Genomic DNA, 25216 nt, shown 5'->3' on the forward strand with positions numbered 1-25216 from the left:
GTACCTTGAATAGAAAACTGATTCAAGTGAATCACTTTATACACGTGTAATATTTACATGCGATTTTATATGCGATATATTTCAGATCTACCCACCTCCATTATCCATTTATGAACAGCTATTTCATACTTGGTTTTGTTATTTAATGACTTTATGGATAATGGAAGCAGGTTGTACAACTTTAATGCATAATAATTAAAGTTCTTTTGACCAAAAGAGATATCTGTTTTTTTAATGAGTTTCTGTGTTTTGGATCTTGTGGTTCTATGTACGTTACCATAAAGTGTGTCAATTGTGATTTGTGTGCTTTGCTGGGAGGTATGAGAGATTTCTTGCGATATGAGAGAGTAATGAGAGGATTGTTTTAGCGTATAATTAATATTATCACTCGGGAGGAATATCTAATTTTATCGTAGTCAACCTATAAAGGACTTCTATTAGAAGGATTCTATTAGACTCGTTTTGTGTTTATAACAGCCGATATAATCAATCTTTTCATTCATCATTTTCTTTTTCAAAATTCGCCTTCGAAATAACGTTATTTTCGCAAATTGGTAACGAATGACGTCACAGAACCGAATGCACACTACTACTATTACAGCTCTTTAAAGCAGATACATAAAGGTATACGCCCCATAACACACCCGATGACGTAAAATTTGATGTCGTATAGCGTTGTCCGTTTTTCGTTTTATTCAAATATCTAATCTTTAAACCTTAATATTTCTCTCTTCTCTTTTCCCTCAACCGCCTTCCCTAAATTCTCTTTTTCCTTTGCCCCCCTTATTATCATCTTTTGTAATTTATGTTTTTTTTAAATGTTCAAGTACTATCTACCCTCTGATTGCAAACAGCTATATATGGTATCAAACGTTTTGATCAATATCACTAGTCTGTTTTTGGTTGGTCGGAAGATATTCCTCTTTAGCAATAAACCCGCCAATGTACTTATTTCTTTTCTGTACATGAAGTTTAAATAAAAAATAAATAAATACAAATAGAGTCCGTTATAACGAGGTTTTACTGTATGCATATCGTATTGTGTAATTTCGTTTGTATGTGAGATGTTTTTTTTTTTTTTTTTTTTTTTGTCTTTTTGATATGTTGGAATTGCCGTCATTACGGATTCGATCGTCATCCGATATAATACGATTGTAGAACGTCACTATTGTTATGCTAATCGGTTATACGAATCTTTGTCCGGTTACTGCGGCAACCGGCTGGTTTGATCGATTCTACAAATTTCTCGGCGTATTAATCGATTCTCATTTAATTTATTTACACGCTTGGCTGCTAGATTTATGCGCCTCCGTAGTGTAATGGTCAGCTACCGTACTGGAGGTCCCGGGTTCGATTTCCAAGGGGGGTCAAATATATATAAGTGATTTTTTCACTCTAATATTTATTCAATACTACCCTGGACTGGTGCCTGAAGCGGAGGCTTGATCACCTTTCCTTCATGTGTTAACGATCAAGATAACACCGCGTTTATAGGATGCAGTGCCCTATGCACCACTCTGGTGAGAATAAGGGTTTGAAGAAGATAAAGATATGTTCTTTTGGTGAATTTAGAGAAAATGCGATACAATGAATCATATAACAGGCATGGTTAGGTCGGGAGTCGGATTAATCGGCGGGTATGTATGAGGAGATAGGCAGACAGCAGGGGTAGGCAGAGAGAATAGGACACCAATCTGTCTGCAAACAATCTTCGCCTCTTCCACATTCATGCATCTACTCAAACATACTCTAATGGACATGAACAAATTTGTTTTATTATTCTATTATTTCTTCACTCATTCGTTCCACATGTCCAAACCATCTCAACACACCTTCCCAAGTTTCATGGATAATTTATATATTAAATGTTAAAATCAAATACTGATTTTTTTGGTCTACTAAATTGTATTTTTCATATTATTTTTTGACATCTCATCAAAGATGAAGAAGAATATGGAAGTCTGGGCATTTACGGGGCTGACGACCGTCATAGTCGAAAAATAATAACATGAAACTGGAAATGAAATTTGGATTATATCCAATGATAGGAGTTATTTTTCATTTTATTTTTTTTTATTTTCACATACTAATATAAGGGTTTCGGCTCAATAAAAGGCTGCTTCTTTTCATCTCACCACGGCTGTCCAAATTTAAAACACAGTAAGGGACATTTTTTTGTAGTAGGTTTTTTTTGCATTTTTGGACTAAGTAGAGTGTACTTAGTCCATAAATGTAATAAAAACCTACTACAAAAAAAATGTCCCTTACTGTGTTTTAAATATGGACAGCCGACCAATAGGTGTCTCTAGTGAAGTTCTAGTGATTCAAGAACAATGTTTCGAAATTGGTTGATATATATATATATATATATACATATATAGAACTTCCAAGAATTTGAGTAGTGTGGTTGTCGATAATGGGTAGAATTGGTGAATGTTACACGTGTGTAAAGTGATGACTTAAACCAGCCTATGACGGTCGTCAGCCCCGTAATTGCCCAGATATTTTTTAGATATTCTTCTTCATCTTTGTTGAGATGTTTAAGAATAATATGAAAATATATCAATATGGTGCTATATATAATATAATAAAATAAATATTAGTGATTTTTTCACTGTCACATTTATTCAATATTACCCTGGACTGGTACCTGAAGCGGAGGGCTGATCACCTTTCCTTCATGTGTAAACGATCAAGATAACACTGCGTTTATATGACGCAGTGCCCTATGCACCATCGGGGTGCGGATAAGGGTTTTATTATATTATTATTATTATTGAAACATACATGGCTTCTTTTATTTATATATTCCAAGGCTTGGAAAACATACGGAAGTAACGTCATAATGTCGTAGTGTGTATATAACGTCTAACCCTCCCTTCCCGGTGATGTGTACCTAGCACACATTGCTTCTAATAACCATAATATCTCTATAAATATAATAAATACAAGGCTGAGGTTTTAGGTATTCCTCCATAACATATTTACGCATTCATTTAAAAAATAATATCAATAATAATCAGAATTTATCGGGTACATCGGAGGTATTTTGTGAATATCGGAAACGAATTCGCGTATAAACAGCGCGTGAAGAGTGCGCGAGAACCGCGACACTATTCGCATCTCACTCTTGCATACTTGCACTGTGCAGGCGTGAGGAGCTCAAAGCTCAATGTTCTCTGGCTAGCGGCAGTAGCTTTTGGGCTCCCGGCAAGAGTGGACCTATGCTTGTTCCGTGAGCGTTGCCAGATGGTTTTTTAATGTTTTCAGGAAATAAATCTAAATTATTATAATTTTTGACATAATTTATAATTAATTAAGGGGATTAGCTATGAATGTCCGTATTTTTCCGGTTTAAAATCGCAAAATTTTTATTGTGTAGTGACTACCCAACACCGGGACGCGCGTTTTTTTTAGTACCGGAGGGAAAGGTTAACTTCGCTTCTCTTTGTAAGAAGGATAAACCCTTGCCTTGCACCCTTTCCTTATATCACCATTGTAACATCTACCATACATGGTCTTGCCGCACTGAGAGATGGTATCCCGACTGCATCCAGTCTACTCTCATCCTTCCCAAACCATCCCAACCCGCCTTCCTTAGTTTGCTGGATAGTGCTCATCTCAGCCTTGCACCCTTTCCTTATATCACCATTGGAACATCTACCATACATGGTCTTGCCGCACCGAGAGATGGCATCCCGACTGCATCCAGTCTACTCTCATCCTTCCCAAACCATCCCAACCCGCCTTCCTTAGTTTGCTGGATAGTGCTCATCTCAGCCTTGCACCCTTTCCTTATATCACCATTGGAACATCTACCATACATGGTCTTGCCGCACCGAGAGATGGCATCCCGACTGCATCCAGTCTACTCTCATCCTTCCCAAACCATCCCAACCCGCCTTCCTTAGTTTGCTGGATAGTGCTCATCTCAGCCTTGCACCCTTTCCTTATATCACCATTGGAACATCTACCATACATGGTCTTGCCGCACTGAGAGATGGCATCCCGACTGCATCCAGTCTACTCTCATCCTTCTTTCTCTAACTCCATGCATCACTTTCATACATTAATACCAGTGGTCCCGTGAATAGTATCGGGGACTCTTGAGTCAGAGTTTCTCGGTTGGAACCCACTCTACCACAATTTGATACCTATTTCTAATTATGAGCCGCTTAGGCTCACATAAATACGTAGTATGAAATTAAAGTATTTTTGTAAATAATAAAAACACAAATATTTCTCATATAACACTAGATAACTAAACTATATATGTAGATACAATGCCATTTGTGGGTCGCACAATATTGACATATCGCTCACTCCTTTCAACAACGTCATAAATAAATAAAAAACTTGATTTTAAAATCGATCGAAAAATTATCGTGCCGAAAAAGACTTGGCACGATCAGATCAATCAGAACCTAAAATCTGGTGGTGTCAAAAGTCTGTGTAATCAGAGGGCATATATGGCTCACTCCTTTCAACAACGTCATATATCAAAAAACTTAATTTTTCAGGAGATCGTTTGTAAAGTTTAAGAATATAATAAGATATATTAAAAAATAAATAGTAAGCCACTTATTGAATTGTTTACTGTGCAATAGATGTTTTTTGGTAAAAACTGAAGGTTTTTTCTGCATTTGAAAAATATTTAGAATATTTAAGGAAATAATTAAACAATACCTTTTCTTCAAAATGCAAAAACAACACTTTCTGCCCTGTAGCGGGCAAATATTAAGTTTAAAATATGCCTCTTTTGCTGGAATATATAACATTTTTTGGACATTCCGAAAACATGCACAACTGAAAATTTTCGATTTTTTATTTATGTCGTTCTTGAAAGGAGTGAGCTATATGTAGTAGCTGTGCGGAATAGTGATATATTGTTAAATGTCTCTTACATTCATTCCTAATAAACCAAACGTCCTAATGTTTAGTTATTAAGGGTTAAAAAAATCCATTATTTTCATTATCAAAAACGTCATTAAACCCTATATCTCTGTTCCACAGTATAAACGTGTTTGCTCAGCGATTTGAGAGTGTGTTGTCAAGGTTTCGCATTTTGCCTTGCTGATATTACACAGGGTGGCGCAAAATTAAACACCCTATCGAAAGATGTCATAATTTTTGCTAATGGTGTCGTACGAAAAACATATTTGACATATCGCTCACTCCTTTCAAGAACGTCATAAATCAAACAAATCGATTTTTCAGGAGAACGTTTTTAAAGTTTAAAAATATAATACAATGTATTAAAAATAAATATCAAGCCACTTATTGAACTTTTTACTGTGCAACAGATCTTTTTAGGTAAAACCCGAAGGTTTTTTCTGCATTTGAAAAATGTTTAGTATTTAAAAAAAATATAATTAAACAATACCCTTTCTTCAAAATGCAAAAACAAGACTTTCTGCCCTGTAGCGGGTAAATATTAAGTTAAAAATATGCCGCTTTTGCTGGGATATAGAAAATTTTTTGGGCATTCTAAAAACATGCACAACTGAAAATTGACGATTTTTAAAATATGACGTTGTTGAAAGGAGTGAGCGGTATGTGAACTAGACAGCTGCAGTATATAAACATATCTTCCGATACGGTGATTAATTTTGCGCCAACTTGTACATATACGGATTTTTCACTACAAATCGGAGTTTTACAAACGAAATATGTACTACTAATATGAATATTTATTTTGATTAATTTTTTAATTTCATGAAAAGAGAAATATTTGTGTTTTTATAACTTACACAAATATTTCAATTTCATACTATTTCTGTGGGCCTAAGCGGCTCGTTATTAGGAACAAGTTATAAGGATTCGAACCGAGAAACTCTGACTTAAAGAGTCCGCGACACTAATCACGGGACCACAACCCGGCACATTATATTTTTTTTAAATATAACTTTTTTTATAAAATACAAAATAACGTCCATTTTGATTTGTCACACCTCCCATCCTCTTAGAGCGAAATACGAGAAACTATCAGAGAGACTCTTGAATGTCACAGTTCGTTGGTATACCGCAGCTGTCTAGTTCACAGATGGCAAATATGATTGACGTATGACGACGTTTGCAAAAATTATAACGTCTTCCGATAGGATGATTATTTTTGCGCCACTCTGTATTATACTGCTCGTTTGGGTATTGTAGTATTGCCAGTGGCGAGCTGTATGTGTGCACGGTAGCTGCAAATCAGCTGTTTCGAAGAGCGCTTCTGTGACCTTCGTGGCGGCTCGAACGTTTCTCCGCTGGGTGAATAGAAACGTGAAAATAGGGAGATTTGAAACTATCTTATTGATTCGGCCAGCTGGAATTACACTCGAAAGTTAACGTTTTAACTTTGTATATATATATATATATATATATATATATATATATATATATATATATATATATATATATATATATATATATATATATATATATATATCGTTATCGGGCCATGTTGAACGGATTTTTGTTCACAAAAATTGAAGAGGAGGATATTGGCAACATTTGGTTTCAACAGGACGGCGCTACGTGCCACACAGCCGAAGCTAGTTAGTTTTTTTTTTATAGCATTTTCAAAAAAAAAAAGTTATTTGGCGGACCCTTTATATATATATATATATATATATATATATATATATATATATATATATATATATATATATATATATATATATATATATATATATATATATATATATATATATATATATATATATATATATATATATATATATATATATATATATATATATATATATATATATATATATATATATATATATATATATATATATATATATATATATATATATATATATATATATATATATATATATATATATATATATATATATATATATATATATATATATATATATATATATATATATATATATATATATATATATATATATATATATATATATATATAAATATATATATATATATATATATATATATATATATATATATTTATTTCATATATATATATATATATATATATATATATATATTTATATATATATATATATATATAAAAACTTGATTTTTCAGGAGATCCTTTTTAAAGTTTAAGAATATAATGAAATGTAATAAAAATAAACATCAAGCCACTTATTGCACTTTTTACAGTGCAACAGAACTTTTTAGGTAAAACCTGAAGGTTTTTTCTCCATTTAAAAAATATTTAGTAAATTTAAAAAAAATAGTAAACAATACCTTTTCTTCAAATGTATATATTTATTCTTCTTCTTCCAACCCACCTGATCACCTTTCCTTCATGTGTTAAACGATCTAGATAACACTGCGTTTATGTGATGCAGTGTCCTTAGCACCATCGGGTGCTAATAAGTGTTAGAATAAGATAAGATAGACACTGGCTGTGTTCATATCTTGTAGTTTGGTCAAATTATACGTTGTACGTTGTCCGTCAAGTTATAAATATGATTTTCTCAGTACGTACTATACTACGACTTGTTTTTTCCTCACACGCCTTTGAATATACGAGTAAATAAGTACCCACAGTTCATTTCCTATGTTCCGTTTGTGTCGACATCCCAACAAAGTATCCGCACTTGTGCAGCGTAACCCTAAGATGCACGAACGAATTATCAAATATATTATTATCAAATATATTATTATTAAATATATATTAAAATATTATTATTATTTAAATCTTTAAAAAAAAATTTAAAAAAACATTTTATCTTTTATTATATAACAATAAACCACGAGTGTAAGTCCCTCTCCAAGCACAAGAGCACAGTCCCTTTTATGGAGAGGCACAGCGAATCGAAATATAAAAGTTCTCCATATGTATAAATGATTCAAATGTATTATGTTATAAATAAAAATGTAAATATATTAAATGAATAAAAAAATATATATTTATTATGGTACTTTGATTTCTTTATCCGTGATAGTTCACAAGGAACAGTCACGAGAGGTGGTATCATATATCGCTCACTCCTTTCAACAACGTTATGTATCGAAATTCGTTATTTTGTGAATGTTTTCGGAATGCCCAGAAAATGTACTATATCCCCGCAAAAGCGGCATATTTTAAACTTAATATTTACCCGCTACAGTGCTGAAAGTGTTGTTTTTGCATTTTGAAGAAAAGGTATTGTTTAAGTATTTTTTTTAAATATACTAAATATTTTTCAAATGGAGAAAAAACATTCAGGTTTTACCTAAAAAGGTCTGTTGCACGTTAAAAGTTCAATAAGTGACTTGATATTTATTTTTCATACATTGTATTCTATTTTTAAACTTTTAAAACGATCTCCTACAAAATCAAGTTTTTTGATATATGACGTTGAAAGAAGTGAGCGATATGATAAAACTAGCGAAGGACATTGCTACCATAAACCAAGCTAGGACACAAAATGCCGAACCCTCTTCTAGTGGAACGGAAGGCCTGTTGAGGACAGCCAGCAGTCCGGCTTCTCCTGAGGAGTTCTACATAGTTTCCTCCCAGCAATGAGCAAATGCTGACAAGTTCCTGACTGGCCCGCACTAGATTATCACTCCTGTTCCCAACACAGATTCAAATATAATATTTACAACATTTTGAGTATCTCCAAATGCTTGTTGACAAATCTGGATAATCTCCAATTATAGGAGTTATTTTTCATTTTATTTCAAGTAAAATAAAAACTGCTTTCATCTCAATTATTGATTGCCTCTAGTGAAATTCTAGTGATTCTAGCACTATGTTTCGAAAATTGAATCATATATATATAGAGGTTTCAAGAATTTGAGTAGTGTGGTTGTCAATCATGGATAGAATTGGTGAATGTTACACGTGTGTAAAAATGATTACTTAAACCAGCCTACGACGGTCGTAAGCCCCGTAAATGCCTTAACATCCATAATTATCTTCATATATGTTGGAATGTCAAAAAGAATAAAAATTAAATGGCGTTAGTTTGGTTTCCCTGGGAGTCACGCTCATGCCAGGGTTAATTCTCAGATGTGCTCCGTAATTACTGCATACGAGTTTGTTTATAATAAATATTGTACAATGCATCATATCCAGGTGCCGTGATATGGCTGCTGATTATAGATTCCTCTGCATGAAATCGTGCTCTCAAGGAAACGATAGCGCACGTACTCCGCTCCTTTCGTGTTATTGTATGGTGCCTCCTCGATATCGGGTTTGTGAGCTGGTCACTGTGAGTTGTGTTAATCGTGCCGTTTTGTTGTTCCAGATGACATGCAGTGTGTTCAGGACCACTCCGGGCGGCATTTCGAGCAAATGAGAATGTACAGAGTGAAACGGGTCCCTTTTTTAAACAAATAAGAGTCCAGAGTATATGTATTTTTTTATCGTACCGAATAGTTGTAAAGATTAGTCAAACGTAACTTTGCGAAGCCTTGAAGCGCTCTTCTCCCGCGAGGTTGTAACTATTGTCGCGAAGTGAGGCGCGCCGATAGCAAGATGCCCGTCGTGTCGCAGAGCCGGTTCTCGACCACCTCCAGCTCCTCGCTGTCCACCGGCTCGTACAGGTCCAGCCACAATTCGTCCTCGCTGGATAGGCCCTTCTACAGCTCGGCCAGCGGCGCGTACATCTCCCCGCGCGCCGCGCACCGCTCGGCCTACTCCAGCTCCGTGTCCGAGTACCGCAGCCAGCTGTCGTACGACGGCGATGGCGTCCGCGAACGCAAGAGCTCCTACTCGGGCGACTACGGCCGCTACTCGCGCGCGCCCAGCCTCACCGAGTCCGAGCCCGACGCGCGGCTCGCCAGGTCGGGCTCGCGCTCGCGGGACGCGTCCGTGGCGCGCGGCGACTCGGCGCGCTCCTCGCGCGGCGACCTCGCGCGCCCGCTCGGCGGCCTGTCCTCCTCGGAGATGTACAAGAAGTACTCGCCCAACTTCTACGTGCCGCAGGCGCAGCGCCTCTCCACGGCCGTGACGGGCGCCAACGGCGACGCGGGCCGCTCCAAGCTGCTGTCCGGCGACGCGGCGCGCCTGCCGCTGCCGCGCCGGACCGGCACCCGGCCGAGCGAGGACGAGGTAAAGCCCAAAACTAACACCGCCTCCCGTCCCGCTATCAAACGCCGCACTAACAGCACCCTAGTAGCCAAACCGTGTGCCTCCCCGCCCGAGTGTGCCGCTAACCCAGGCCGAGTGACTAACGAGCCGATAAAGCGCGACGTTGACTGTGCGCAGAGGCGGAGCCTGCGGACCGGCGAGCCGGGAGCGGCGCGCGGCCCCGTGCCCCGCGCCAGGGCGCAGCCGTCCTGGGCCGACCGGAAGCCGGCGCACCTGCTGCTCGACGGCTGCCGCGACTCCTCCACCGACGACAACGGCAACGACCTGCAGCTGTCCGTGGCCGAGATCCTCAGGAAGTTCGACCCCAAGACGGCGGCCGGCCGGCACCGCGCCGGGGAGCCCTCCGGCCTGTACAAGACCGCTCTCTCGAGCGACAACATCTACAGCCAGGTGAGGCTGAACAACAGCGTGTCCTCGTTGCTCGACGACAAGCCGGTACCCGTCCACAAACCGTTTTCCGGCGACAAGTACGTCAACGGAGCCACGGGCAGCCTGCGCTGGGAGTTTCTCTCGCCGAGCTCCTCGGGGCACAGCTCGGATTCCAAGTGCTCCCCGCAGGACTCGGGGTACGCGTCCAAGCATGACGCGGACGCCGGGAGCGACGGGTCCCCCGTCTACGTCTCGAGCAAGGCCAACGCGGACCGGCTGCCCATAAACGCGGTCAAAAATCAGCTCAACGCCAACAACGCGATGGGCAGAATCCTGGAGAAATCTACCACCATCTACGTTGGAAACGGCGACGCTAAAGGAAAACACAAGAATAACGATACGAAGAACGTCCTGAATATAGAGATCGGCAGTTCTAGCTCGCTGAGTAACAAAGTTAACGAAAACCCGCCCGACGAAAGTCTGCCCAAGAAAGTGCCCTCCAATCACACGTCGGACTTCGCGTCCTACATCCAAGTGTCCACTCCTATCTCCAGCTCGTCCCTAACCAACGGCGAAGGTCCGTTGAAAGAGCCTAGCAGCTCCGCCAGCGGGAGTCCCAAGTATCCGAGCAAGGGCATCGGCTGCCTGCTGTCCGCCGACGAGTTCGACGGGACCAAACTGCGCTACATCGACTCGGATCCTAGCTCCGAGAGCGACACGAGACTGTTCGTCGAGTACAAGGACGACGGGGAGCAAGGCTTCGAGAACAAGACGTTCGAGCACGAGAACTCCCACTTGCTGAGGAAGTCGGGAGAGGAGGCGAGCAAGACGTCCCAAAGCGGAAGCGATGAACCCGACTTCAGCTTTTCCAAGGCCAAAAGTCGCCAGAACGGCGAAGCGGACGACAAGAGTTTCAAAATACCGACGAAGCACCAGAACGGCTATGTGAAATACCTCAACGGGTCGCACTGCGAGGACGATATCGAAGCCGACAGGGTCAAGAAGGACGAAGACCTGACCGATTCGACGGCGTCTTCCAAGAAAATTCTGGAAGTCGTCGGAGACTCTGCCTCGGGACCGTACCAGCACGATATAAGTGTAAGTAGATTCATTCATACTAGTTTGTAAGTTTCATCGTTAATATAATACCTTTGACTAACAGTTTTTGCTAGTAGTTTTACCAGGCGTTTGATATTAAAGATGTTTGATTTGCACTAGGCTTTTTTGTCCCGTTTTTCACCTGATTTGTTTTGAAGTATCCATTCACCCAACGTATTTCCGTTTACCTGTAAGATATGACTTCTATCTCCCATAAGTGCATTTTAGATAACATTAAAGTGGTCTGGTCGGGAGTCGGAATGATTTGCGAATATTGCCTGTAGTTATATTTAAGTATCAACAACAGCAAAAAAATCATCAATTTTAATTTATGCCAAAACGATTTAACAAGTAAATACAACGTCAGATATTAAATGAACTGTAAATTGATGAAAGCAAGGAAGGCAAAGGAAGCAAGATCAGATGAAGAGTTGAGGGGATAGAGGTGGAAGATAGATACCAAGGCACCTTTTCTCCCAACTTATCGTCTTTGTAGACTGCTAGGGTCAGCTCTCCTCCTCCTCAGGTTGTAGGTCCTTCTGTCATGGACAACGTCACCTAGGCCATGTCTCCGAACCATGTCCTCTCTTTTGCAGCATCTATGAATTTTTTGGTCTTACTCTAGATATCTTTCGAGGAAGGTCCGTTGCTATTGTCTGGTTTACGACATGCTTAGGTTCTCTGCGTCCTATGTGCCCGTACCATCCCAATTGCCTTTCCTCTACCTTACTATTGATGCCTGTTACAGCCAGGCTTCCACGAATGGGTGAACTCTTTATTTTGTCTCTAAGGGACACTCCAGCTGACCATCTAAGCATTCGCATTTCAGCGGATTATAGTTGCCTAGAGTAGGTGCAATACATCGTCCAGAATTCGGAGCCATATAAATGTGGGGGTCTGACAATTGATTGGCAGACTTTTCCCTATAATTTGGATGGGATTTTCGGATCGCAAAGAACTCCCGTCACGGATCGGAATTTCATCCACCCCACACTTATTCTGTGTGATACACAGCTTTTTAAATGTTCTTTCTACGTACACCGTTAGTCAGGTTTTAAATTTAGCAAGTGGACATTATTCTTAGTTGCATGATCAAGATTTGAACGCTCACGCCACCCTCAAAGTGTCGCAATTAGCCCGGATCAGGAATGAGTAAGTTTTGCCGTTTCCCAAAACCCGAACCATGCGCTGGAGTCCCGCCAGAGCGGTGAATAGGTGCTCCCTATACTATATACTGTGCGCGCGCGCCGAGATGACACTCCAAGCGTGGAGGATTGGCGTGGGACGGTGTACCGATATTTTTACCGAGTAATTCAACATATATTTTTTTAAAACTTAATGTACAGAAAATAAATAAGTTCATTGGCGGGCTTATTGCTAAAAAGCAATATTATCCGGCAAACCAAAAACAGAGTAGCGATATTGGTCAAATGTTTGATACCACCATATATAGGTTGTGTATTAAATGTTAAATCAAACAGTTTTTTTTTAATATAATTAAAGAAAACACTTGAGTTTATTTTTGTGACAACTAGTTTCGGAAGCTAAGCTTCCATCTTCAGGTCTAAATGTAAACTGAAGATGGAAGCCTAGCTTCCGAAACTAGTTGTCACAAAAATAAACTCAAGTGGTAAAAAACAAGTGTATTCTTTAATAATATCATCATCTCTTACCACAAAGTAAATGCCGAAACAATAAATATCAGATTTTTTTAGTCTACTAAGTTGTATTTTGTCCGCCTCCGTAATGTAATGGTCAGCACGCTCGGCTACCGTTCTGGAGGTCCCGGGTTCGATTCCCAAGGGGGGTAAAATAAATATTAGTGATTTTTTCACTGTCGTATTTATTCAATATTACCCTGGACTGGTACTTGAAGCGGAGGGCTGATCACATTTCCTTCATGTGTAAACGATCAAGATAACACTGCGTTTATATGACGCAGTGCCCTATGCACCATTGGGGTGCGGATAAGGGTTTTATTATTATTATTTATTAAGTTGTATTTTATTGTTATAAAAACACAAAAAAACAATGTTGTGACAATCGTTTCGCCTAGTTATGGCATTTTCAAACTAGCTGTTAGCAATCAGAGGGTAGATAGTTCTTGAAAATAAAAATAAAAACATAAATTACAAATTGATGATAATAAAGAAGGCAAAGGAAAAGGGGAGTTTAGGGAAGGAGGTAGAGGGAGGAGGTTTGATGGACAGTTAGGATTCTAATGATAGATAGTAATATGTCAGCACGCTCGGCTACCATACTGGAGTTCCCGAGTTGCCGCTATAGTGGCGTTTTGATCAATCAAGACAAACAAATTTGGAAGATCAGTATTTTTTTTAGAAATTTGGCGACACTTTTAACTAAGCTATTTTTGAGACCTCATATCTTCTTCTTCTTCTTTAAACCCTTATCCGCACCCGATGGTATATAGGGCACTGCATCATATAAATGCAATGTTATCTTGATCGTTAACATATGAAGGAAAGGTGATCAACCCTCTGCTTCTGGTTCAATATAACCCCAAAACCTCATATAAGGGTCCAATTTATGATAATGTGAAAAGGGTTGTGCAATTTTAGCAACTTCCGGTTATCTCTTCTTTGAACCGGTTCTTTAACCTTTTTACGCATTAAAACTATTTTATCTGTGCTTATTACGGTAGTAAAATGTGAATATGGGACACTTATTTAAAACGAATAATTCGCGTTAATGTTTTTTTGCGTACTCGGATTATTTTTTATCCATGCACTTTTTGCACGGCGGTATTGTATATGGGGATCCAAATTTTTTAAATCAATACGTTTTTACTCGTGCAAGTAGGTACTCGTTCTCGATTTTTTTTCCGTTCCCAGTTTTCGAACTTTGATTTTGATTTGCCGCCGCCACGCGGTTTTACGTAACCGCCGAAACTCTCTCCGTCCCTCTCCGAATGGCGGCGCGCTGGTATTCCGGCGCTTTCGCCCGACGCTCCTCGTGTCTCCGCCGCACTAGTTCTAATTATGGAATGGCCCATGCCCGCGTAAAAATAAACCAGTCTGAAGCTTCCTATTCTCGGACCTAGAATTGCGACCACACTGCTTCTTTTTTTTCCAGTCGCCGTGTCTGCATCCCTCTCGCTCGTGCTTTTCGCGAACTAACTATAAACAACGGAGAAGAGCCGTCTTCCTCGCATCGGGTTTGATCATTTCACATATTCGCGAATGTGCTGCGCTACATACGACATAACATACCCCCCCATCATCGCGATGACCGTTGACTGTCGTCGCAATCGCAATTTTTCTTCGCACGCGTGACCTGAAATTATTTTTATTTTGAATAAAAGTACCTACGCGGATCGTGTTTTCAATTCGATATATTTTTTCGCAACGGCCACACTGAACTTTTCCCCAATTTCATAATGGCGGCTTTTCGAATTCGAACGTCAAGTGAATGTATTTTCGCGTTTTTGCGGATTCTTGTGCAAAATGAAGCATATATGTTGTTATTTTATTACATGGCGAGTAAAATCACGATGTTCATCGTTTATACATCTCGAATAATGTAAGATATTTATTCAATCTTCCACAAGTTCGGTCAGTATATGAATCCATGGCACTCTCGCTGGTTCTACAGTTGTGTTTATGAGAGATGCGCGGCTAAATATTTGTTTTTAATGCATTCAATAGCAAGAATTATATCGCATATTCCAATATTCATCGGATTTATGAATATACCAACATGTGGCGTCAGCAGTACTCGGTTTGAGTTCTATTTTCCTATTTTTTCTCCAAGTTCAAAATTTGACAATTAAAAAATATATTTTGTAAACCGTAACAAAACCATCTCGGAATCTATCATTTTTCCATTTCAGTCCAAATATATCATTAATATCATTATTTACAACACATATCCCACAATAGTAAATAATAATTTAACATTTAAATATTTTATTCGTAAGAAAAATTGAGGACTTGAAACCATAATGCCATATCTAAATTTCAAAACAATCACTTCATAATAATGTGCCCGCGGCACGGTAAAACTCAGTGAGGGCACAATATCGTAATTGTAATTCGTAATTATGTGTATGATGAAAAATAATTAAATACTATAATACTTAGTCAAAATACGATCACTCAGACGAATGTGTGGCAAAATGATATGATGTTCAGATGGTGAAATGAGGAAAGAATGCAAGGTCCGTACGTTAATTAGAGTTGGTGCCAGGACACTGTCGTATACTGCAAGTTTCGCTGATATGTTTTGCGAGTGTATGTAAGTGTCGGGCGGTGGTCCCGTGGTTGGTATTGCGGTCTCTTGAGTCAGAGTTTCTTGGTTCGAACCCACTCTACCACAATTGGATACCTGTTTCATTACAAGAATTTCTATTCTATTACAATAATTTCTTTTCCATTACAATAAAGAGCCGCTTAGGCTCACAGAAAGGGCATAAAATTGAAGTATTTTTGTAAATAATAAAAACGCAAATATTTTATTTTTATTTTTAAAAAGTGAACCATAGAGTCGGCAAAAGAAGGATGAAAGTTGGCTGGATGCAGTCGGAATGCGTTCTCTCAGACAAATGTGCAGCAAAACGTTGTATTATAGATGTTCCAATGGTGATATAAGGAAAGGGTGCAAGGCTGAGATGAGCACTATCCAGCAAACTAAGGAAGGCGGCTTGGGATGGTTTGGGAAGGATGAGAGTAGACTGGATGCAGTCGGGATGCCATCTCTCAGTGCGGCAAGACCATGTATGGTAGATGTTCCAATGGTGATATAAGGAAAGGGTGCAAGGCTGAGATGAGCACTATCCAGCAAACTAAGGAAGGCGGCTTGGGATGGTTTGGGAAGGATGAGAGTAGACTGGATGCAGTCGGGATGCCATCTCTCAGTGCGGCAAAACCATGTATGGATGTTCCAATGGTGATATAAGGAAAGGGTGCAAGGCTGAGATGAGCACTATCCAGCAAACTAAGGAAGGCGGCTTGGGATGGTTTGGGAAGGATGAGAGTAGACTGGATGCAGTCGGGATGCCATCTCTCAGTGCGGCAAAACCATGTATGGATGTTCCAATGGTGATATAAGGAAAGGGTGCAAGGCTGGGATGAGCATTATCCAGCAAACTGAGGAAGGTGTGTTGAGATGGTTTGGGCGTGTGAATTAAATGAGTGAAGAAAGAATAGAACAGATTTATACTAGCAGAAGAAGACCGAGGATAACTTAGCACAATCAAGTATCTAAAATACTTGAAAGCGGTCAGGTCAGGAGTTCTGGTACCAACACTGATGTATGAATGAAAGCAGAGTGAACTCTGTTGAAATGCACTCCCTCAGACGATGTGGAAAATCATTGTACGACAGAATTAAAAATGAAAATACGAGAAAGGAATGTAAGGCTGAACAAGGGATAATTTAATACATCATTTTGAGTGTCCAAATACTTGTTCATAAATCTGGATTGTCTCCAATTACAGGAGTTATTTTTGATATTATTTTTTGATATCTCGTCAAAGATGAAGAAGAATATGGAAGTCTGGGCATTTACGGGGCTGACGACCGTCATAGGCTGGTTCAAGTGATCACTTTACAAACGTGAAACATTCACCAATTCTACCCATTATTGATAACCACAGTACTCTAATTCCTGGAAGTTCTATATATACATATGAACCAATTTTGAAACGTTGTTCTTTAATCACTAGAACTTCACTAGAGACATCTATTGGTGAGATGAAAAGAAGCTTTTTATTGAGCATAAACTCTTTTATTAGTATGTGAGGTCTTCTTCATCTTTGATGAGATGTCAAAAAATAGTATATTGAATAGATTAGGAAGAGTTCTTTAAGGTGGTATGGACATGTGGAGCGAATGGATAGTGAGAATGACTAAGAAAGTTTATGTGGCGAATGTGTGTGGGAGAACAGAACGAGGACGGCCGAAAAAGACTTGGCACAGATCAATCACAACCTTAAATCTGGTGATGTCAAAAGTCTGCGTAATCGGAGGGCATATATCGCTCACTCCTTTCAACAATGTCGTATATCAAAAAACTTAATTTTCCAGGAGATTGTTTCTAAAGTTTAAGAATATAATAAAATGTATTAAAAATAAATATCAAGCCACTTTTTTAACTTTTTACTGTGCAACAGATGTTTTTAGGTAAAAACTGAACTACATCTCACCAATAGATGTCTCTAGTGAAGTTCTAGTGATTCAAGAACAAGGTTTCTAAATTGGTTCATATATATAGAACTTCCAATAATTTGAGTAGTGTGGTTGTCAATAATGGGTAGAATTGGTGAATGTTACACGTGTGTAAAGTGATCACTTAAACCAGCCTATGACGGTCGTCAGCCCCGTAAATGCCCAGACTTCCATATTCTTCTTCATCTTTGATGAGATGTCAAAAAATAATATGAAAATAACTCCTGTAATTGGAGATAATCCAGATTTTGTGAACAAGTATTTGGACACACTCAAAATGTTGTAAAAACTGAAGGTTTTTTGTCCATTTGAAAAATATTAAGTATATTTAAAAAATTAATAAAACAATACCTTTTCATCATAATGTAAAAACAACACTTTCTGTCCTGTAGCGGGTAAATATTAAGTTAAAAATATGCCGCTTTTGCTGGGATACAGTACATTTTCTGGGCATTCCGAAAACATGCACACCTGAAAATTGACGTTTTTTTTTATATATGAGTTGTTGAAAGGAGTGAGCGATATGACTCAATGTATGGATGTGATGGAGGCAAGGAGTGTATATCAGTACAGAAGAGTGTGGCGTTCCATCCTCTGCCTACCCCTGTGGGGAAACGGCGTGATGATAGTTGCAGTAGTAGTAGTTAAATTTTTTTAAATAACTTGAAACATGTCTGAAAAATCATATCCAATTATTTATTGTTACGGCATTCACTTTGTGGTAAGGCATGATGAAATTGTAAAAGAAAAACACTTGTTTTTTACCACTTGAGTTTATTTCATTATGACGACTAGTTTCGGAAGCTACGCTTCCATCTTCAGGTCTAGATATAATCTGTATCTTAGTCGTACAGGAGAAAGTGACCAACTAACGAAATGTAAAATGTTCAGGAGGGCCATTTAAGTCACTTTTCCTTGGCAAGAAAATAAACATTAATGCAGTTAGTAATTTTTAACAAGTCAATATATTATACTTCCAAGTTTAAAATCCTTTGGGATTTTTCAGGGCAATATTAAGCTAGTAAGGTATCAAACAGTCAATGAAGCGAGTGTTTTTGCCTAGAATTTTCACTCATGAATTACATGAAATTATAGTAACTTTAAACATAAAGAGTAAATCCACTCACAAGTAGGCATAGGCTATGAAACTTATAAAGTTGAAGCCTGAGTAGGGACATGATAAACGGTGTTGCATAAGCCGTAGCTAGATTTCAGAGTCACTTGGACGTTAGGTAATTCAAAAAAAAAAAAAAACAGTCAATGATCACGTTTTTGTAAAACAATGCACTTGGTCACTTTCTCCTGTATGACTACGATATATAGACTTGAAGATGGAAAAGCATAGCTTCCGAAACTAGTTGTCATAATAAAAAAAACGCGATTGCTAAAAAAACAAGTTTTTTTTCTTTTACAATTTAATAATATCCAAAATTCATCATTAATTCGACGTGCCCTATGTAAAGTGCTCTAACTACATTTTTGTCAATTTTGAGATATTTGGTGTATGTTATCAACTGACCGATAATTACGCCTAGTTTTCAGGCGTATAAGACGCTATCTACATGGAATTTTCAAAATGAACTGAACTCCCAAAACGCATACTACATAATTTTGACAAGGCATAAAGTTTTAAAACGATATAATACATTATTTTATCGTGTTTTTGAATGTATTATACAGTGAAACCTCTGTCTATCGTTTTTGAAGGGACCTATTAAAACAAACTATGAATGCGGGATTAAGAGGTCAATACGCAAGTAGATACGACCGAGTAAAGATACAAACCAGAATAGAATTTGAAAAAAATACTAAAGTTTATTTATCAAAATTTGTTTTTTAACTTTTTTATTTTCGTAAGTCAATAGTATATTTTCAGCTTTACAAAAAGTATATTTTTCAGCATCGGTTATTGAATGTGCGTTGTAGAAAGTTTTCGTTCAAAGAGTGTGCACGCTTCTGGAAATGCAGGTACAGGCAGCGGCTCCTTCTCATCAATATCGACCTCTCCTGCTATCGCTTTACCCGAGCTTTCGATAGTTTCTATCCCGTACGTTGCCGTTGAATGTAAGAAAATTGAAAATAATGTAAAAAAAACAGACAAAATGTATCAAATATGCAGCTTAATTGGAACGATAAATGCGGTAAATGGTGATAGAGAAACGATTGATGCGGTTTAGTTTAGTATGAAATGAATTCGGGATAGAAGAAATAAACGATTATTCGAGGAACGACAGATAGAGGTTTCACTGTTCTAGTTTAGAATTTCAGATAAAACCGTTAATTAATAAAAAAGAATACGTTGAAAAAATTTTAAGTAACCGTTTTGCAGATAGAGTACTTTACGTAGGGGCCGTCAAATTGATGTTACGTCATTATGGTTTTTAGTCCTCACCGAACGATCCCTTGTCACGTGTATATACGCATACACCCATCCACCGCCACACATCATGCACGCAGACGCATCCCACACTCGCAACTAGCCATAGACAGAGATTAATCCCTTTTGTCTATGGATGTTTCTGCTCGTTGCCTTCTGGCTGCTCATGACCGGCGTCGTTATGGTAGCCTGCTGCGGCCTGGTCGCCGGGCTAGTCACGACCGCTGATTCTCGACAGTTCAAAGGTAAATTCAAAATTGTGCAGATTTATTGTAACTGCAGACAGTTGGTAGAATTCCATATTGAATTGTTGGGTAATATATCCAAAATTAAACACACTTATTGGATTGAATTCTACATTTATTTATGGATATGTTAATAGGTCCACCACCTGGTCAAGTGATCACTTTACACAAGTGAAACATTTAACATTCACCATCCATGATGGTGTCTGATTGGATGTCCGCCTCCGTAGTGTAATGGTCAGCACGCTCGGCTACCGTTCTGGAGGTCCCGGGTTCGATTCCCAGGGGGGGTCAAATAAATATAAGTGATTTTTTCACTCTAATTTTTATTCAATATTACCCTGGACTGGAACCCGAAGCGAAGGGCTGATCACCTTCCCTTCGTGTGTTAACGATCAAGATAACACTGTGTTTATATAATGCAGTGTCCTATGCACCATTGGGGTGCGGATAAGGGTTTGAAAAAAAAAAAGTTAATACGTGACGCGTTTCGTCTTAGGACATTATCAAACACTCTAGTGTTTGATAATGTCCTAATAAGACGAAACGCGTCTCGTATTAACAAATACATAAATAAATGTAGAATTCAATCCAACAAGCCTTGTTTTATTTTGGATATATTACTTAACAATCGTGCAGATTGTTCAAATTTACAAATTGATATTGGCTGATATGTATGAGGAGCGCCCGCCTCCGTAGTGTAATGGTCAGCACGCTCGTCTACCGTTCCGGAGGTCCCGGGTTCGATACCCAGGGGAGGGGGAAAAATAAATAGCAACATTGTGTCGGGTTGTGGTCCCGTGGTTAGTGTCGCGGACTCTCAAGCCGCTTAGGCTCACAGTATGAAATTGAAGTATTTTTGTAAATAATAAAAACACAAATATTTTTCTTTTCAATAGTAAAAAAAATATATTATTAATTATTTTTCATTCTAATATTTATTATTATATAAAATATTATTATTTGATATTACCCTGGACTGGTACCTGAAGCGGAGGGATACCCAATGGCGCATAGGGCACTGCATCGTATTGACGCAATGTTGTCTCGATCGTTAATTACATGAAGGCAAGGCAATCACTCCTGCGCTTCGGGGACCAGTCCAGGGTAACATTAAATAAATATTAGAGTGTAAAATCGGTAGTATTTATTCTAACCCCCCCTTCTGGGAATCGAACCCGGGACCTCCAGCACGGTAGCTAAACACGCTGACCATTACACCACGGAGGCGGACAAAAAATTGCATAAAAAATATATCTATAAAAAACTATATAATTCTTATATGATTGATTTTCCTCCGAGAAATTTCAGTACAAAATTAATATATTTCTTAGATACAGGGCAATTGCGTGCTATTCCAAATGGTATACGCGTTAGGCTGGAAGGGAAAGGATCTACCTCGTACGGTAATGCATCAGTACGATGTAGAGTACATTCTATAATGGACGAAACGGTTAGTTTCACGCACTTTCTATGTTATATCAAAAATTGAAGCATGTTTGTTGACTATTATCAATGATAAAAAACTATTAAAACGGTTTTGCTCATCGAACCCGCCCCTAATTATACTCTGGCAGTCTGCCGCCCGACCCTCAGTATACTAATCACAAGTAGCCGCAACACCCAATTCCCATCTGTACAATGTTTGCAGGCGTCTCTCGCGCTCTACCTAAAGTAAGCAAATAGAACGCTCGCAAGCGTCTCCCGCTCTCTACCGACAGTATGGAAAAGGACCCTAATTATACTCTGGCAGTCTGCCGCCCGACCCTCAGTATACTAATCACAAGTAGCCGCAACACCCAATTCCCATCTGTACAATGTTTGCAGGCGTCTCTCGCGCTCTACCTAAAGTAAGCAAATAGAACGCTCGCAAGCGTCTCCCGCTCTCTACCGACAGTATGGAAAAGGACCCTAATTATACTCTGGCAGTCTGCCGCCCGACCCTCAGTATACTAATCACAAGTAGCCGCAACACCCAATTCCCATCTGTACAATGTTTGCAGGCGTCTCTCGCGCTCTACCTAAAGTAAGCAAATAGAACGCTCGCAAGCGTCTCCCGCTCTCTACCGACAGTATGGAAAAGGACCCTAATTATACTCTGGCAGTCTGCCGCCCGACCCTCAGTATACTAATCACAAGTAGCCGCAACACCCAATTCCCATCTGTACAATGTTTGCAGGCGTCTCTCGCGCTCTACCTAAAGTAAGCAAATAGAACGCTCGCAAGCGTCTCCCGCTCTCTACCGACAGTATGGAAAAGGACCCTAATTATACTCTGGCAGTCTGCCGCCCGACCCTCAGTATACTAATCACAAGTAGCCGCAACACCCAATTCCCATCTGTACAATGTTTGCAGGCGTCTCTCGCGCTCTACCTAAAGTAAGCAAATAGAACGCTCGCAAGCGTCTCCCGCTCTCTACCGACAGTATGGAAAAGACGCTTTTAACTAGTTAGTTTGCAGTTGCAAACAATGTGTTAATATATTTGTAGAATCGTTCACAAAATGAAGTCTATCTTACAAGTATGGTTGGTTGATCATTTTCTATGCTTCTTGCATTTATATCAATATCATTTCCCATCCCAATCCTGTTTGTAACTTTTGTTTTGCATGGTTTTTTTGCTATGTGTTTTGGTGTTACATATAACATGTTTGGTATGGAGTACGTGCTAGGCACGTATGGCCGAAAAGAACAAATCAAATGTCTTAAAAGTATCATGACTTTATTCCATATCGTAAAATGGATAAAATGTAATCATTGAACGCTCTCCAGCCGCATTTCCAGATCTGATACAGAAGCATCTAGGCTTCCTGACAGACCACTCTTGCAAAGCAATTTTATTCTATGAACTAAGCTGCAAAAATTATTAAAATTTGTAACAAAATTGTATCACTTTACATTTAATAGCTTGCTATTGTTCCTGTCGCTGCCAATCTAAATAAATACAAGTTTGTAAAACTTCCGCCAAGATTCTAGAAGTACCCCGGTGTAGGCAGTGTTAAGGGATTAGTATTTAGTTCAGTTAGTCAGCTAGATCAGATTCCAATCCGACGTTGGCCGGTACACAGACGCCTCCACAACCCTGACCAGCACGGCAGACAAACAGAACACTGCCGAGGCATTTGCAGACAATTATCAGTCATCGCATTTCCCACTCAACCATTATTCATTGACATTAACGGTACACACGTGTAACATTCCCCGATACATATTTGGACATTCAAAATGTTACAATATTTATTTCACACGACCCTGGACTGGTACCTGAAGCTGTGATCGCTGTCGAGCTGACCGAGGCGGGCTGATCACCTTTCCTTGGTGTATTTAACTATCAAGATGGCACTGCTTCTATACGATGCAGTGCCCTATGTACCATCGGATGCGGATAAGGGTTAGAAGAAGTTAGTTATAGAGTTCCCCAGGTTCCTCAATTTTAATTCAATTAAATTTTTTTTTGTAATTTAAAGTGTGTATATACCATCAATGTCTGCCTCCGTAGTGTAATGGTCAGTACGCTCGGCTGCCGTTCTGGAGGTCCCGGGTTCGATTCCCAAGGGGGTTAAAAATAAATATAAGTGATTTTTTCACTGTAATATTTATTCAATATTACCATGGACTGGTACCTGAAGCGAAGGGCTGATCACCTTTCCTTCATGTGTAAAACGATCATGATAACACTGCGTTTATAAGATACAGTGCCCTATGCACCATTGGGGTGCGGATAAGGGTTTTATTATTATTTATTATATACCATCAATGTATTTTAAAAAGTAAGCAAGAAGACTCTTGTTAAAGATGTAGAAGAATCCCGCTTGGGAATACCCCCTCAGGCACATGGAACAGATATTGTTCAGCATATCTTCCTACAGGCATAACCATTGGCAGGTTGGTCCTGTATATAGGAATGGGAAACAATCTATACCGACGCTGTCTTAGGTAACTATCGGGAACATACAGACCAATGCTCCGGATAATTTCAGGATTATCCATCATACCGCGCAACAATGGATAGAAATGCCTCATAAAATACACATTCCTTCTAGTCTCTAAACTGTTGTAGCCAAGCATACCCTGGAGAAATTGGGTCGGGTAGAGCCAAGGATAATAGCCGTACTCTCTCATGTAGAGATACTTCTTTTGGAAAATTTTGAGTGTGTCCAAATACTTGTTCACAAAATCTGGATTACCTCCAATTACAGGAGTTATTTTCATATTATTTTTTGACATCTCATCAAAGATGAAGAAGAATATGGAAGTCGCATTTACGGGGCTGACCAATGTCATAGGCTGGTTTAAGTGATCACCTTACACATGTGTGACATTCACCAATAGTATGGTTGTCAATAATGGGTGGAATTGGTGAATGTTACATGTATGTAAGGTGATGACTTAAACCAGCCCATGACGGTCGTCAGCCCCGTAAATGCCCAGACTTCCAGATTCTTCTTCATCTTTGATGAGATTTAAAAAATAATATGAAAATAATTCCTGTAATTGGAGATAATCCAGATTTGTGAACAAGTATTTGTACACACTCAAAATGCTGTAGAATCTTCATCCTTCGAACCCTTATCCGCACCCCAATGGTGCATAGGCCACTGCATAGAGAAAGTCCAAAAGAAGTAGACTTTCTCTACCGTAAGACGTAGTACTCAGGCTGGTGTGGCCCGGTTATTTCTTGATTGGGTGGCAGCACCTCTTGGCAGACTGTTGTACGGATGCATTAAACGTTTGGCTTGGACTGTTGTGTCCTCAGGACAATGGGCTGCCGCGAGGAGTGTCTCCCGTGGCGCCGTCGGCCTGCGGAACCCTCAGCACGCTGACGCAGAGGAAGAACTCCTCCATCGGCACCGAGCAGATCAGCAAAACCAGCGGTGAGTTGAAGATCCATCT

The 25216-nt window shown here is 39.1% G+C and overlaps 1 protein-coding gene across 1 annotated transcript in view; it reads left to right on the forward strand.

Moving 5' to 3' along the window:
* Positions 1–25216, forward strand: part of LOC148312312 (uncharacterized) — a 40270-nt gene that overhangs the window by 2152 nt on the left and 12902 nt on the right. Inside the window, exons 2-3 of the mRNA XM_088277460.1 lie at positions 9207–11518; positions 25080–25197. Of these exons, the coding sequence (XP_088133586.1) occupies positions 9437–11518; positions 25080–25197 (2200 nt within the window). The 5' untranslated portion in view covers positions 9207–9436. The remainder of the gene's footprint in view (positions 1–9206; positions 11519–25079; positions 25198–25216) is intronic.

The sequence above is a fragment of the Brachycentrus maculatus genome, unplaced genomic scaffold (genome assembly GCF_059751285.1).
Source record: "Brachycentrus maculatus isolate JH-2025_06_01 unplaced genomic scaffold, ASM5975128v1 h1tg000043l, whole genome shotgun sequence".
NCBI classification, from domain to species: Eukaryota; Metazoa; Arthropoda; class Insecta; order Trichoptera; family Brachycentridae; genus Brachycentrus; species Brachycentrus maculatus.